Source organism: Halichoeres trimaculatus, unplaced genomic scaffold (genome assembly GCF_033239565.1).
Source record: "Halichoeres trimaculatus isolate MK-OKI-2021-1 unplaced genomic scaffold, fHalTri1.1 fHalTri1_scaffold_5, whole genome shotgun sequence".
In the NCBI taxonomy this organism is placed as follows: domain Eukaryota; kingdom Metazoa; phylum Chordata; class Actinopteri; order Labriformes; family Labridae; genus Halichoeres; species Halichoeres trimaculatus.
In genome coordinates, this window is record NW_027437183.1 from 35,053,524 (window position 1) to 35,068,957 (window position 15,434).

General features: G+C 42.0%; 1 protein-coding gene across 1 annotated transcript in view; it reads left to right on the plus strand.

Annotated features, from left to right (window-relative positions):
* Positions 1–15,434, plus strand: part of adgrd2 (adhesion G protein-coupled receptor D2) — an 88,613-nt gene that overhangs the window by 52,607 nt on the left and 20,572 nt on the right. Inside the window, exons 11-18 of the mRNA XM_074671392.1 lie at positions 290–395; positions 486–541; positions 734–860; positions 995–1,098; positions 1,406–1,508; positions 1,895–2,048; positions 7,296–7,429; positions 11,698–11,813. Of these exons, the coding sequence (XP_074527493.1) occupies positions 290–395; positions 486–541; positions 734–860; positions 995–1,098; positions 1,406–1,508; positions 1,895–2,048; positions 7,296–7,429; positions 11,698–11,813 (900 nt within the window). The remainder of the gene's footprint in view (positions 1–289; positions 396–485; positions 542–733; positions 861–994; positions 1,099–1,405; positions 1,509–1,894; positions 2,049–7,295; positions 7,430–11,697; positions 11,814–15,434) is intronic.

Sequence of the window (15,434 nt, forward strand, 5' to 3'; positions counted from 1 at the left end):
AAGTGTTATTCTTGCTACACATTCATAAAAACTAGCAACCATGTTTCTTTAAAAATATATAAAAAATATGTGAATGTCTTCAGGAGATGTTTTTTTTGTTGTTGTTGTTGTTGTTGTTGTTGTTGTTGTTGTTATTGTTTTATTGCATCAAATATTATACTTTAGGCAACTAAGGGTTAAAACAAGTATTTTCTGCAGGGCCACAGAAAAATTAAAACAAATCTGATGGTTTTCTTTGTGGTAAATTTGTGTCTTTGTTGTAACGTTGGGGTGTGATGTCATCCTCCAGGTATCTGGGCACGGTCCTGGGCTCCTCTGTTATATCCACCACAGTGCTGGGAGACAACCAGCTGGTCAGCACCGCCGTCCACTTCCAGCTCCGACACAGAGTGCAGGTCAGAAAACATGTCATAACAACCCTCTTTATCAAACTCTTTATTAAATAACACATTCATTCTAATATCACTCTGATATTATCCACACAGAACCCCACTGATACTATCTATGACCCAGTGTGTGCCTTCTGGGATTTTAAACTTGCGTAAGTACCATGAATACATGAAGAGTGTGTTTTTTTCTGAAGGACTCAGATTCCTCTGTAACACCACGTTTTTTCCCCTGTTCCAAAAATCTGATTAAAGCTGAAATACTTTTTTGGAAGAGGAATATTTTCATTCCTGGCGCCCCTGTGTGTATGCAGATATGTCAGTGTGTGCTGTTTGTGTCTGACTAGTCCAGAGGCAGGTGGGTGGTGGAACACGAGAGGCTGCGAGGTGGTGTCCAAACATTACGGACACACCGTGTGCTACTGCAACCACACCACCAACTTTGCATTGCTGCTGCAGGTCTATGAAGCCCAGGTAAAACCACCACTCTGTATTTCCATGTCAGCTTTCATTTTCAGTGTGCGCTGCTATTTAAAGCTCATGTGAATGCATGCGTGTGTTTGTGCGTGTGTGTGCGTGTTCCTCCTGTCCGTGCTTGTGTGTCTCAGAGGAGCCCAGAGAACGAAAAAGCTCTGCAGGTGCTGACGTTCATCGGCTGTGGAGTGTCTCTGTGTGGCCTCCTCTTCACCTTCATCCTCTTCATTGCTGTGGGGTGAGTCACAAACATCACAGAGTGCACTCTGCAGAGCGCAGAGGGTGAAAAGCATTTCATAAAACCCTGCCAGATTCACTTCAGTAAATAGAGAAAAAAACAGAACATTGTGCTCCGCAGATATGTCAACAGCAGCAGAGTAAAAGATTTTTGAGAAACCCTTAGAACTAATGTTAGATCTTTTCTTCGATGATTTATTTTCTGTGTGTGTGTGTGTGTGTGTGTGTGTGTGTGTGTGTGTGTGTGTGTGTGTGTGTGTGTGTGTGTGTGTGTGTGTGTGTGTGTGTGTGTGTTTGTGAATGTTCAGAGTCCCTAAATCAGACCGAACCACTGTTCATAAGAACCTGATCGCTGCTCTGGGCATCGCTGAGCTGCTGCTGATGTGCAGTGACTGGGCGTCTGCCAACGAGGTGAGACTTCAGTTATGACTTATTTAAAACATGAAGTGTGTTACAGTGAGTGAAAAATAATATTAAGAAAATCTAAAGCTTATTTTCACCCTCTTCTTGACATAATGTTTTCAGAGGGTTAAGACATGGAACATGGCACAGAGCAGTCACATAAGATGATTCTTTGCTTTGTGGGAAACATCAGGCCTTGCACCCGTTAGCATTGACATGCTACAGGCTGCTAACAGCTGATTTCACATGTAAACAGTGCGGCCATGGTCACATGTAGGATCTCCGGACAAACACAGGAGAAAAGTAGTAAAAATATCACTGAAGACAAAACCAGTTCGGTGTCCATGACCAACATTATTTTGACTTTGACTTTGACATCGTTTTTGACTCTTCAGGTGGCGTGCTTCGTGATAACCGCTCTGCTCCACCTCTTCTTCATGGCGTCCTTCTCCTGGATGCTGGTGGAGGGCCTGCTGCTCTGGAGCAAAGTGGTGTCTGTGAACATCAGCGAGGACCGCAGGATGAAGCTCTACTACATCATCGGCTGGGGTAAGACATCATCATCATCATCATCAGATTTTAAAAGCTGACAAACCCCTGACCTCCCAAACGAGAGATGACTGACTCCAAAAAGATAACCTCATGAGGTCTTTTATCTTGTATTCATCAGGATGTAAAACAATGAGCACAAAGAAAACTTTGAAAACAGGACAGAGAAGAGTTATTCTGACTCCTCAGCTCTGCTCAAACGTCCAAACATCTCTATTATCGTTCATTTCCACATCATGTGCAGAAAAGTCCTGAGAGAGGAATTTTCCTCTGCCTTCTTCAGCAGCTGTGAGGATGTTAGGATGTCTGCTGTGGGGTGTTTTGCTGCTTTCTCCCTCTCAGACAGAAGATAGGGAGGGGTGAGGAGTTCATGTGAGGACACACGGGGTGGAGACAGCTTCACCTGCTGCAGTAACTCAATAATTACTCCATTTGTTCGTCTGGGAAGTCCATTCATCAAACAACAACAGAGCTCTCTCGCTTGTTTATTCAAAAATTATCACTGAGTTTACATCATGAAAAATGAAACTCATCTATAAACTAATGAGAAACTAAACAAAAAACAAAGTTATTTACTTTTGTTTATGACATATAATGTTGTTGACATGTCTGATGACCTGGTATAGAAACACACACACACACACACACACACACACACACACACACACACACACACACACACACACACACCTGCTGGGTGTGATAGGACCAGGTTCATCAGCTGCTAAGTTTGCATTAGAAGTAGCAACAGAGGTTGTGTGTGCTTAAGGCCCACAAGGTTTACACCCCTGAAGCAACACCGACAGCACTACGCCATAACATGTCTCATAGAGGAAAATGCCAACAAGACGACCGAACATCATTGCCCTGGCTCAGTGGTGTGCAAAGACTTTTTGAAGGCCAGGGGCTAAAAGAAAAAAGGCACATGTGGCGTGCATTTTTGACGACACTTTAGGGAGCATTTCTCAACAACTGCCCCCCCACTCCTTATGCACACCCCTGCCCTGGAGGCTGGGTATGGAGCTTTGGTTCTTCTAAGGCAAACAATACTGAAATGCTTGGGTAGTACCGAGTATCAAAAAACGCCCTGTCTTTCGGTGCCAAATTTTGGTGGGGTAAATCATGTGACCAAGGTCTGATAATTCCACCAGTGACTGACTGTAACGTTACGCTGCATGTAGGTTGTCGCCAACTTAGTGGCTCTGTTGAAGTATTCAGCAATTTTTCATACCCCTCTTGTGTTTTTTTTTTGTTTGTGGACAGAATGTGACTGGCTACAAACCTAGCGATTTTTTTCTGGAGTTTCTAGACTGACCTGAAAGCATGTATTGATCTTCAGCACGTTCAGCTTCTCGCCAAGCTGCGCTGAGTTCCGTGCAGAGCCCCTCCCCTATCCAAACACTCAGTCAAGTCCTCCTCACTACTGCAGCAGTCCCTCTCAGAGCACAGTCACACTGACCATCCATACCAAAAGTCCAACCCTAAAGTCCAGTTTGTTTGGTCAGCATGGCCTCAGGTGTCCCGTGCTCAGGCTCATTTCACTTCTCCGTTTGGCCTCAGAGAGATGAGCTTTGGCCTGGTACACTTAATTTCACGAGCATGCGAACATGGAAGCATGATCTGTGACCTATGCTGAAGCCTAAGAAGACTAATGGTACGGCCACATCGGACACAAATTTGCGTTGAGATTACATACAAAGTCAATGCAAAGACACGTTTGGACACAGATTTGCCCCGCGCTGGGCGCGTTTGGCGAGGCGCGTTTGGGGTGTCAGACCCCTTTATGCTCAAGTTGAAAATATTGAACTTTCGACGCAAATTCGTGTGAGGCTGTGACCCAGCGGCCAATCAGCAAATGACATTCCCCTACGACGACATTGATTTCTCCCGCCACCTGCTCCGGCTCCAATCCCTGGAAGATGTAGGGAAAGTTGATTTGCGCAGTCTGCCATCATCCAGAGTTATACCATACAACATGTCTACAGAGACCAGTAAAAAAAGGAGCAGGCTTGGGTGAAAGTGGCTGAGGAGACAGGTTTTGTTGCCTGTAAGTTCTGTAAATATTCGTTTCCAGCTGGATTTGCCTGCAGGGCTATCACTGAGTCTGACTGTGTTTTCCTCAGTGGAGTTTTGAGCCTGACAGAGAGGAGGAAAGAGCGGGGCAGGGGCAGAGCCAGGGAAAAGATAGAAGTTCTCTGTGCTCCTCTCTTTCCTCGACCCCTTCATTATCCCCAGGGAGACCTCCGGGAACATGGGTCAGGGGGTCGAGGATGAGGTCGTAGGGAACAGCCTGGTACGGCCAGTGGAGGTGGATTACCAGGGAGAGGCAGCAGGCCGCTTAGGGATTGAGTGTAGAGGTCTGTTGAGAGATGAATACTCACAAACATGAAGCGTCAGCGTGTCACCCCTCAGCTTGTCAAATTTGTCTAGCGTCCAGCCTTGCGCATCACCAGTGTCACGCGTGTCTAAATTCGCCAATTCACATCTGCGAAGACGCCCACATGGAAATGACTCACTCTGTTTTGGTGGTCCAAAACCCAGATAAAGAAGGGGGATTATTTTGACATTCAAAAAAAACGAAAAAAAGAAACACCCTGGCTGGTCAAATAACAACAGTTCTTACAACCACAGGCTCATGATGGCAGTTTTGTTTCTGCTGTGTCTTAAATTATCTAAGTGCATAAGTGTGTTCACACTAACAGAATTAAAAAATAGTGCACTTTGATTTACTTTTGATTTCTACCCTTTAACAGCTGAGTCTCAAGCCTTTTTTTTTTTTTTTTTTTGCTAATGTTGACTATAAAACATTCAGAAAATGTCCTGTGAGTAAACAATGTGGCTCATTTTTCTGTGATTCTTAAAAGGTCCTTTGACTGAAGTTATTATTGATTTAATGAATGTCATATGAGAGCAAAACAGTTTAACAAGAAAAAAAAACACAAAAACAGTATTTGATTTTAGCAGTTTAGTGACGGACAAAACTCTTCAATCAAACAGAAATAACACATTTTACAGGACAAGCTTTAAATTTGAACAATATGAAAGATATACAACATTTATGAGTCTTCACATGTATCACCACAACCTCAGCTATCCCCCCAGCCAAGCTCACAGGCCACATGAGGATGTCTGCTCCTCATCAGGAGACAAACTGAAAGTAGAGAAGAAAAATATTCAGTCAAACAGCATATTGTTCTACAAAGGTTAACACACAACATTCAATTCATCTAACGTCACCTTTTTTTTACACAGAGTCTCTCCATCAGATGCTCCTTCAGTCTCAGCATCACGCAGAAAATTCAATGGAGGTTTCATGACCCTGGAGGATCTTCTTTTTGGCATTCCTGGACAAACTCATGTCTGTTTTCTGTGCTTTCCTTTTTATCCATCTGCTCTGCACTGTGTGTGTGTGTGTGTGTAATTGCGGACTTCCTTAAATACCTGAGTGAAATGACTGCAATAACCACATATTGGCTGAAAGAGCAACATCTCAGCTTTCATAAACTGTTGGAATTTTTCTGATTGTGCAGGAAAAACACCAGTGAACAGTTGAGAAGATGGTCGTCATCTTCAGTTAGTGCAAAGCAGCAGTGTTTGATTTGAGACTTTGCAGCTGCACTAAATATAGACAGCTACTAAACGACTTACAAACTGACAGTGTTTACTTGTTGTCTCATTAGCCTACAGATACATCAGAGCACCTGCCGATAGCACTACATATAGCCGGCTACTAAAATGTTTGCTTGGTGTCATGTTTCAAACCGTATCTACGTAACTGTAGCAATAAGTCCCTTACCTTAGCACGCTGTATTTGGTAAAAAGATGTCTTGAACAAAGAAAATTTGTTTGATCCGATCTCCATTTAATTCCAGAACAAACACACACTTCACTGAAAGTCATTTACGACAGTGTGCGGAGACTCCAGGCCACAAGGTGGTGAGGCAGTCCAATTATGACCGATTCTCCTCACAGCATCTTCAGGTGCAAATACTGTCAGAATGATAATGTTGATACGCTGATACAAGATACTCAAAGCCCCCCGTACCAACCTACCTAGGAGTCTGCAGTACGTTACCACACCTGTCACAAACTCTCTGCTGACAGTGTCAAACATCTTGAGATATGCACGAGACTTCCTGAAATGATGAGGTTATCACATAAGGATCTCCTAATCTTCATCTTGGAGAAGCGGGCCTCAAACACCGAGGTCTGTCAATACTTCTGTCCCCCACGGGCCTCTAGAGGACTGGCCAATCGAAGAAAACGGGGTCTTGAAGAGACAGCAGCAAAACAAACAAAAACATCCTCCTAAAACACCAGAAAAAAGGAAAAAAAAATCAATAAAAAATAATAGTAAATGTTAGCTGTTAATCCTGTGAAGGTCCTACAGAGGTACCAGAGGACCAGTATAAACTTCAAAAAAACACAATTCCCACCTCTTTAAGTTTGAAATAATGCATATATGCTCCCAGAATTGAGTTATGGACTGAGTTCTTATTACTTTAGAACATTAGCATTCCTGGAAATTGCATCCACTAGACTGGTTTGAGCTCTGTACAAGACCAAATAACAAATTTTATTTGAATCACTATATCTGTAATATTTGCCTTAAATGAAAAAGACTTTTCCCAGGGTCCAGAACACACTTCATTTCAGCCCAAACCAACATATTTTCCGTTCCCAACCAAAAAGTTGAAAGTTATGATCTGAAACTCAGTCAAAGGTGGTGAAATACAGCCAGAACAGGTCCATAATGATGCAGGTGCAACAAATAAAGATATCTGTTTGTCTGCAGTGTGCTGTGGTAGACATGACTTGAGAGAATGTGTATCCTCAGTGTTGTGATTTGGTAACTCATTTGTGACCCGCTGTCACTCTGAGTTTGACTCAGACATTGTACGATGGATGTGATGCCATGTTTTCAAACTCTGCAGCCTTAACCCAGTTTTCTTCTTTATCAAACCACCCAACAGCTGCTGCTGTCCGTGCTCCAAATACCCATCTGTGATTGTGTGTTATGGCGCATAATGGGCTGGGAACAGTGTGTGAATAAGCAGCGCAGCATTCAGGTGCTGCACTCAGCTCAGCTTGTAGATGAGCTACATGTTCCTCTTCAGACTAAATAGAGGAGAGAAGCCCACAGACTAAATAGCCTGTTCTGTTCACGCTGCAGTCATTGTCCATAAACACACTGCTGTTTCTCTTATTGTATCGCTCTACATTTCATTTTTATGTATTGTTTTCCAGGACTTCCTGTTCTCATAGTTGGTGTAACATTGGCAGTATCAGTGGAGGAGTACAAGGCAGACGGGCACTGCTGGCTCAACGTGAAGAACGACACCATCTGGGCCTTTGTGGGACCTGTTATATTTGTCTTGGCGGTATGTTATCTCACACTGCCTCATCTCTCTGTGTGCTCACCCAGAAATGTGACATTTTTTGGTATTTTGGCTGTAAATGTGAAGTATATTGTCAAAAGCTGAAGGAAGGTTGTGGAAAGAAGGGAAACAGGAAGTTAAACTCAATTCAGTACAAGACACTTTCCCCCGAAGGTCATTTGGATTTTTTTTTTATTAAAGTTTGATAATGTTTTGTGTCACAGTCTGTATCACGCAAACCAAACCTCAGAGGGACCCAGGTGGGATTCCTTGACATGTACAATTTTTTATGGCAGATCTTCAGAACAAATATTGAAAAAAAAAATAGTTTCATTCAATCCAAAATATGTTTTTTTAGCTCTTAAAATGATTTGTTTTCCCCATCCTCGGGTCAAGTTTTGTTTGGTCCTAGTGACTTCTACCAGTGTTGTGACACTCCATTAATTGACAGCTGTTTATGTACTATATTCCCAATGTTGCAAGAAAAAAAAAATCTACATGTAGGTTATTAAAGGGGCTGTGAGGAGTTTCTGAGTGATTTTGAAAAAGTCTCGCTTCTCTTGTAATCTTCCTGATCATAATCCACAGTTTAAAATGAGATTATCAGCACATAAAGCGGTTTTTCCTAAATGCTATTTCTTAGCTTCCTCATTGGGTTGATGAGCAGCATTTCTAAGTATCTAATTTTGTAGTGATGGTGGACACTGGAGCCTAACCCCTAAATTCCACCGCACGAACAGCGCAGCTCAGCACAGCACAGCACTGCGGTCTTGCTCTGTGCCGCTCAGTCCAGAGGGGAAGGGTTGGTCCTCGGAGAGTCACAGGCTCTCGTGTGAAAAGTGATATCACACGATCACCATCCACTCCCATAACTTTTGATATGTCAGTCCACACCTTGTCCTTTCTGCCTGTATCCTTATTAAAAGGATGTTTGGGATCAGACAGAAAGTTGAACTTCTCCACTTCCAAGATCAGCTTCTCTTCATCCATGGCGTCATGTTGGGTCTGGGACCCTCTGACCGACTGTTTACCTGATGCACGTGCCTCCAGATGTGACATATTTATAACATATGGGGGAAATTTACGTCCGAGACTTTGTGCATTGTGTTTGATTTGGAAATTTCCGGGTACTTCACACGGTGACTTCCTGTCTCATGCTTACTCATCGACAGTGAATTTACAAGGTTTGGAATTGGCTGCGCAGAAAATAGGCCTGAAGCATATTTATCACGCCGGCGTATGCCGGAGCTTCAGCAGCATAATTTGCCTGATAGATTGCAATGGAAGCTAAGTGCTCTCAAGGACACTGCACTGCGCTGCGCATGCGGTGGAATTTAGGGGTAATTATCAGACAGAAAAAGGACAAACACAGGACACACAGGAGCTAAAGGCTAACACAGGAGCTAAAGGCTAACACAGGAGCTAAACTGTTTGTGCTAATGTTGATTCCAACCCACAGTCAGCAGTTATTCTGCAGTGGTCTGTTCAAACTTGAGAGTCTATCAATAAATGAAGAGTGAGGTTACATTAGCTCAACACTGGTCCTGGAGGACTCCTGCCCTGCATGTTTTAGATGTTCCCCGACTCCAACACACCTGATTTAGGCAGGGGTCCTCCAGGACCAGGGTTGGGTAACACTGTCTTAGAGCATCAAGTTGTCAGAGCTACATATGGACGGCTATAAAACCACAGTACGAACTGACAGTTTGCTAGTTGTCATATTAGCCTACAGTCAGTTGTAGCACTGGGCTGCTAGCAGTGCTACATTTAACCGGCTACCGACGTAGAACATACAATGTTTGCTTTATGTCACGTTTCAAACAACAGTGTCACTTAACTGTACTACATTATCTTGTTGCGTTGTTTCAGGTAAAAGTTGTCTTGAATGAAGACAATTTTTGACCAAAACAAACACACACCTGGTTAGAAGTTACATTTTTAAGACAGTGTGTGTGTGTGTGAGCAGTCCAATTAAAACAGCTCCTCCTCATAGCATCGTTTATTTTAGAGTTACATTAAGGGTAGTACTAGGGCTTTGGGATTATGGCAAATATCAAAAACACAATTAATTTAACCTTCAACCTCGATTTCAGTCAATTCACGATTGTCACATTTTCAACTCGGTTTATCAATTAAGGCTTATTTATTGAAGCAATGGAATTGAAAATATACATCAGCTAGATTGGAAATGTTTTGTGGAGGAAAAAAACAAATTTACAAAGAAAATAACCAGGGAGGGATAATTAATGACTGACACAGCAGTTTTTAGCCAGTTAAAAGCTCTAATTGTCAGTTTTAGTTATGTTTTGATTAATCCCCCTGACCTAGGCTGTACCAAAATGAAGTTAGTGAGGCTATATTGTTACATCAAAGTGATCTTATCTTCTAGTTATTAATGATTATTAAGACTAATTCTGCCTTTCTTTTACTGTCATAAAAAGTTTGAAAACAAGTTATTAATTAATTTACACCATTGTTGGGGAAACTTAAATCTTAAGGCTGCCTTAAGGAAAGACAGTCTGGATAGTAAATTCATCTTCATATCACCTCTGCTCTGCCTGACATTGATAAAGGTAGGACTTTCCATCCTCTAACATCTTCTCTAATCTCTTTAAGAGTTCTTGAATGCTTCTTTGATTGGGGATTTAGAAATAGATTTTAAATATTTCATGCCTTGAAGCCTCTAGATAAAGGGTGCAGAGCCAGGATGATTTACAATAGTGTACTGGATAAGAGGACTAGCTACACTTTTATTACAATGATTTTATTATCAGACAGTCATCCAGATATTTCTGGGAGTTTAAACAAGTGTGGAACTGAATGAGTCTGGTTGGATAGTGTTAACAAAATGACATCAGAATAAACTGGCTTTAAAACCATACCCACTCAAATTAATCCAAGAGTTTGCATAAATAGCAAAAGCAAGTAAGCGAGTAGCTCCAAGGCTAAAATAAAAACAGTTGGTGACATGGAGCTGCCCTGCCCTGCCAGTCAAAAAAGTTGCAAAGGGTGAGACATTAAACCATTAGTTTTGAGACATGCAGTTGGCTCATAATAGGGGGACCTGGTCCATTTTATAAAGTTAGGTCCAAATCTGTATCTAGACAATACGTCTAGAAGAAAGGGCCATTCTAGTATAGAATACAGAATGTAGAATATAGAAAGTGCTTTGTCAATTCCTGAAGGGAAATTCAGAGTTGCAGCAGCAAAACTAGAAAGTGTATTTTGCAAAAGTGCAAGATTATATATAAATAGAAAGATATTATAAGTGTCAACTGGAAAAAAAAGAAGTCCATCAAAGAAAATAGCTTGGCCATGATTCTCCAGCCACATCACAAAGCTCAAATCATCTCTAACTACTTTTTTGAAAATGAAGATGAGTCTCCTGTACTCTGCTGTCCTCCACAGTCACCAGATCTCAATCCAGTAGAGCTCCTTTGGGATGTGGTGGAACAAGAGATAAATTGTATTTAATTAGATCTTGATCTCAAGTCTGGACAAATAAATCAGCAAGAAAGTACAACAGCTGGATCATAGAGAGCTGCTGTAGATCAATCTCAGAAACCAAACTATGACGGTATTTCTTGATGATAATGAAGCATTTATTAGTCCTGGCATTTCATTTTCACTCTTAAAGAATTAGTTAATGCTTAAATAACAGCTAATCCATAAGGTGCACAGACTGCTGTATGCTAGGTCCTGAAAAAAAAATTGCAACACAAAAATACAGTTAAAAAAAGGGGATCTTTTTTTTTTATTTTTTATTTTTTTTCCTGAGAACAAACTGTAAAAACAACAGAAAACATGTTTGTTTCCTCTGACGTCTTGCCACAAGTTATCTTGGTGGTTTGGGGAATGAGGACTCTGGTCATTGGTGGATGAATCTATCAGCACATGGAGCCCTGTGTCATCCAGGTCACAAAGAGACAACATATAACCAGTTAAAAGGTGTAATTAAAATGTGCCATGCTTAAAAACTCCTCATTGGTCCAAAAGGAGAGGATAATATGGCTACAAGCTTCCGAATGAAAACTGAACTTTACATTCACCCTCCCATCTCACGTCCTCTGTAGTTTTCTTTCTATGTCACGGTCAAGAGAAATGGAAGTTTTAACATTTACATTTCTTTATTGTGGTGTGAACCCTGTGGGCTGAGGAGGAAGGGAAACTTTCCCTCTTCCACATGTGAGCGCAAGGCCAAGTAGGTCTGCAGAGGCACGTCTCATGTTTTCGCTCAGAGCCATGTTGATGCTGTTGTCCTCCGCCTGCAGGTCAATGCGGTTGTGCTGTGTCGGGTTGTCATGGTGACAGTTTCCAGCGCTCGCCGTCGTACTAAGATGCTCAGTCCAAGCTCGGCTTCAAAGATGCAGACCTTTGACCTCACATGGTGAGATAGAGTGGACTCTCTACCTTCCTCTGTTCTCCTGTTTTTCTGTGCACTCTGTGTTGTGTTTCTCCCATGTACCCACTTCTACCCATTTCCTGTCTCTTACACACACACACACAAACACACACAGATTCACACGTGTTTACTTTTGGTTGTGGTAGCCACAGTCAAAAGAGGCAGTGTGAAATATCAGGAGTTGAAGCTCGGGAGTCTGCTGTGGGAGTTTTTGGAGCTTATCAGCTCAACACCTGGTCCCAACATAAATGAATGTGTGTGTGTGTGTGTGTGTGTGTGTGTGTGTGTGTGTGTGTGTGTGTGTGTGTGTGTGTGTGTGTGTGTGTGTGTGTGTGTGTGTGTGTGTGTGTGAATGTGTGTGTGTGTGTGAATGTATGTGTGTGTGAGACTCACCACAAGATGAGCCATTTCATAATGAGCTCAGTGTCTCAAAGGTGACATATAAAAGAGAAAAGGTCACTCATTGGATGAACTCAAATTAAACTGTGTGCAGGATACTCATCCAATAAATATATTTTAAGCCTCAACTCAAACTTCGTACATCTATGCAATATAACAAATAAGAGTTAGTCCAACTGATTGCTAATAAGTAGAACAGAATAGAAAATACTTTATTTATCCCTGAGGGGAAATTCAGGAGGAGTCACAGCAGCAATCAAGAAAACATGAGTAAGAAAGTGTATAGAAAGGGCAAAAAGGTCCATAAGAAAACAGATGATGACAGCTTGTGTCACCTGGTTAAGTGACTTGAGTGTAAAACCACTATTTCTGTAAAGGAGCAAGACCACCAGACAGACAATACCCAGAGAGGATTCCAAATATAAAGTAGTTCCTTAATTGCAAAATCTAAAACAATTAAAAGATACTCCAAGAAGTCAAATGTAAAAGAGCCCAACAATTGTCCTTTGGTCCCCAGGTTCCTCCTCCGCTTTGGCACCAGCCAATCGCTTTAAAAGAACAAAATATCCGTCAGGATAACCACCACCAATCAGTGTCCAACACTTAGAGGATAATTGATGAATAAAACAATTAATTCTTGGGGGGGTTAAACAAAATAAAACACAGCAAAACAGAGAACACACCAACTCCAAATCAAACTAGGAAAATCAGAAATTAAATCCAAAACAATCAAACAATAAACCCAGTCCAAGAATACAATTGTCCTGGTGGTTTCCGATGGTAGGTGGGCCAAGAGGGCTAATTTTTTGTCTTTAAAATAACTTAACAGGCTATGTTAAAAATCACAAAAGTCACAGATATTTACTGTAGCGAGAGTGGAAGGGTACTTATCTGGAGGGAGGGTGGAACGCGTTCCCACCCCTCCGCTTTCATCCACAGCTTCCCCCTCTCACGCCATGCATCCCCCGTCTCCCTTGTGTGTGTGTGGCGGCCCATGAGCAGCAGCTGTCCTCCCCGCCGAAGCAGCACGCAGGTCTACCTCTGGTCTGAGACCGTTCACTGCACCCTGCACCTGGATCAGTCGCCATCCCACTGTTACAGCTGTCCAATTGCGCTTCTCCAACCGCAACCCACGACCAGCCTTCCTCGTTTCTTTTTCCTTTTCCTCCCGTGTATCTGCTCCGTCCAACGCAGCTGCTCTCACCGCTTGCTTCTGCGGGTCTCTTCTCTCCTGCACACCAACGTGGGAAAAAGGTGCCCCAACTACACACACCTGTGCCCCAATGACACCGTGCCCTGCAGCCTGAGGATGGTGATTAGAGGGAAGTAGACACACGTGTGCACACTCACACTCATGCGTGCACACTCACACACTCATGCATACACACCTACTCTCTACTAGTCACCCTGTGACACTTGTCCATCACTCTCCAGTCAGCCAGCCTCCACCTCCACAGGGTCCAGGACTGAGCCTCCCCAGCAGTCTGTTCAGTCTCTGTCTCCTGGATCCTGTCTGCTCACAGCAGGTGAAGTTCTTCCAATGTGGCGTTGGTGTCCAGTGTTAGCTCTGTTAGCTAACACTGGTGATGATGATACTATGCCTTCTGGTATTCCCTCTGTTGCTGAGTTAGCACAGCTAGCTCATCCATCTTATTAGAGATAGATCTTACGTTTCCAATAACGATGGATGGAAGGACAGGTCGATGTCGTCACTCCTTAGCACACACCTGAGAACCAGCATGTCGTCCTAACCTCCTTCTCCTCACCTTGTGGGAAAAATCAGGCCTGACACCAGTTAGCATTGACATGCTCCAGAAAGGATCTCCAGACAAACACAGGGGGAGAACCAGCACGTCGTCCTCACCTCCTTCTCCTCACCTTGTGGGAAACATCAGGCCTGACACCAGTTAGCATTGACATGCTCCAGAAAGGATCTCCAGACAAACACAGGGGCAAAAATGATAAAAATATTACTGAAGACAAAACCGGTTTAGTGTGCATGACCGACAAATGAACCATACAAAGTAATGATCCACTCCAAATGAGTGGCAGAAGAGCACAGACAACACAGAGTATATATACTCGATGTAATCTAGTACATATATATATCCTTGATTAAATCATGTTCACATAAGGAATGTGATCTTATCGTGTTACATGAACTTGTTTTATTTAAGTCAATTCTGCCGAGTTCCTTTTTTAAAAAGTAAACCTTAAAATGAAGGACAACCTGTCAGGGTTTGAGTGCTTGTTACGTTTGTTTGTTTTTTCTTTTTATGTTTTTTTTTTTTTTTTTTTTTTTTATTTAAATACTCTGAAGCTTTGTTTAGAGGGGCCTTGACGACACAATTTTGACAGGCAAAGTGAAGTTGTTGCTTTTTAAGTTATTCTGCTGAAACTCACAGAAATTCTGCAACTTCATTTATTTCCCATCAAGTTAACTTGTGACTTTGGGCATGTTTTCCTCTAAGGCCGTGAGTCTTGTTTAAAAAGATGGGGGAAAAAAAACCTAGAACCAAAAACAATCCAGCACCAGAACAAAGGAGCCTAACAGACAATTACTCTTTATGAGGGGGATCCAAGCTCATGTGTGTCCAGATTGTGCTCTGCTCAGCCAGAAAAAAAAGCAGTGAATGATAACATTCACTTCAGTCACTATAAAAAAATAACACTACAGCTAGACAAATGTAGACAGGATAAATCTGATTCCTCGTTCCAACCACAGTCAGCTTAACGTAAGCCCAAACCTGATGCTGTTTAGAACAAGCCGTCCTGCAGTCTGGACACTTCATAGGGAACTAGCAGGCTGTGGTCACAGAGATGTTCTGCATTTTGAGCTCAGATCAGACATCTTTTCAACCCCCTCATTGCCACCCCCCTTACGAAAGAAAAATATATTGCAGCATATTGGAAAATATTATGTTATAAATTAGGTAATATATTCCCATTTATGAGAATTAGTATTTATATTTTCCAGTATATTGCAATGAATGGAAAGTGGCAATTATTTGTATCTTTTGCAATATATTGCAATATATTTCATGAATATATAATAAATTGTATATGTGCCCTCAATTTATTATTCAATGTATATTGTAATATATCAATAATATATTACAATACATTTCAAAAAATATATTGGTACATATATTTTTCTTTCATAAGGGCCCTGATCCAACAATAACAACTAAGAAGAGATTTTAAAGA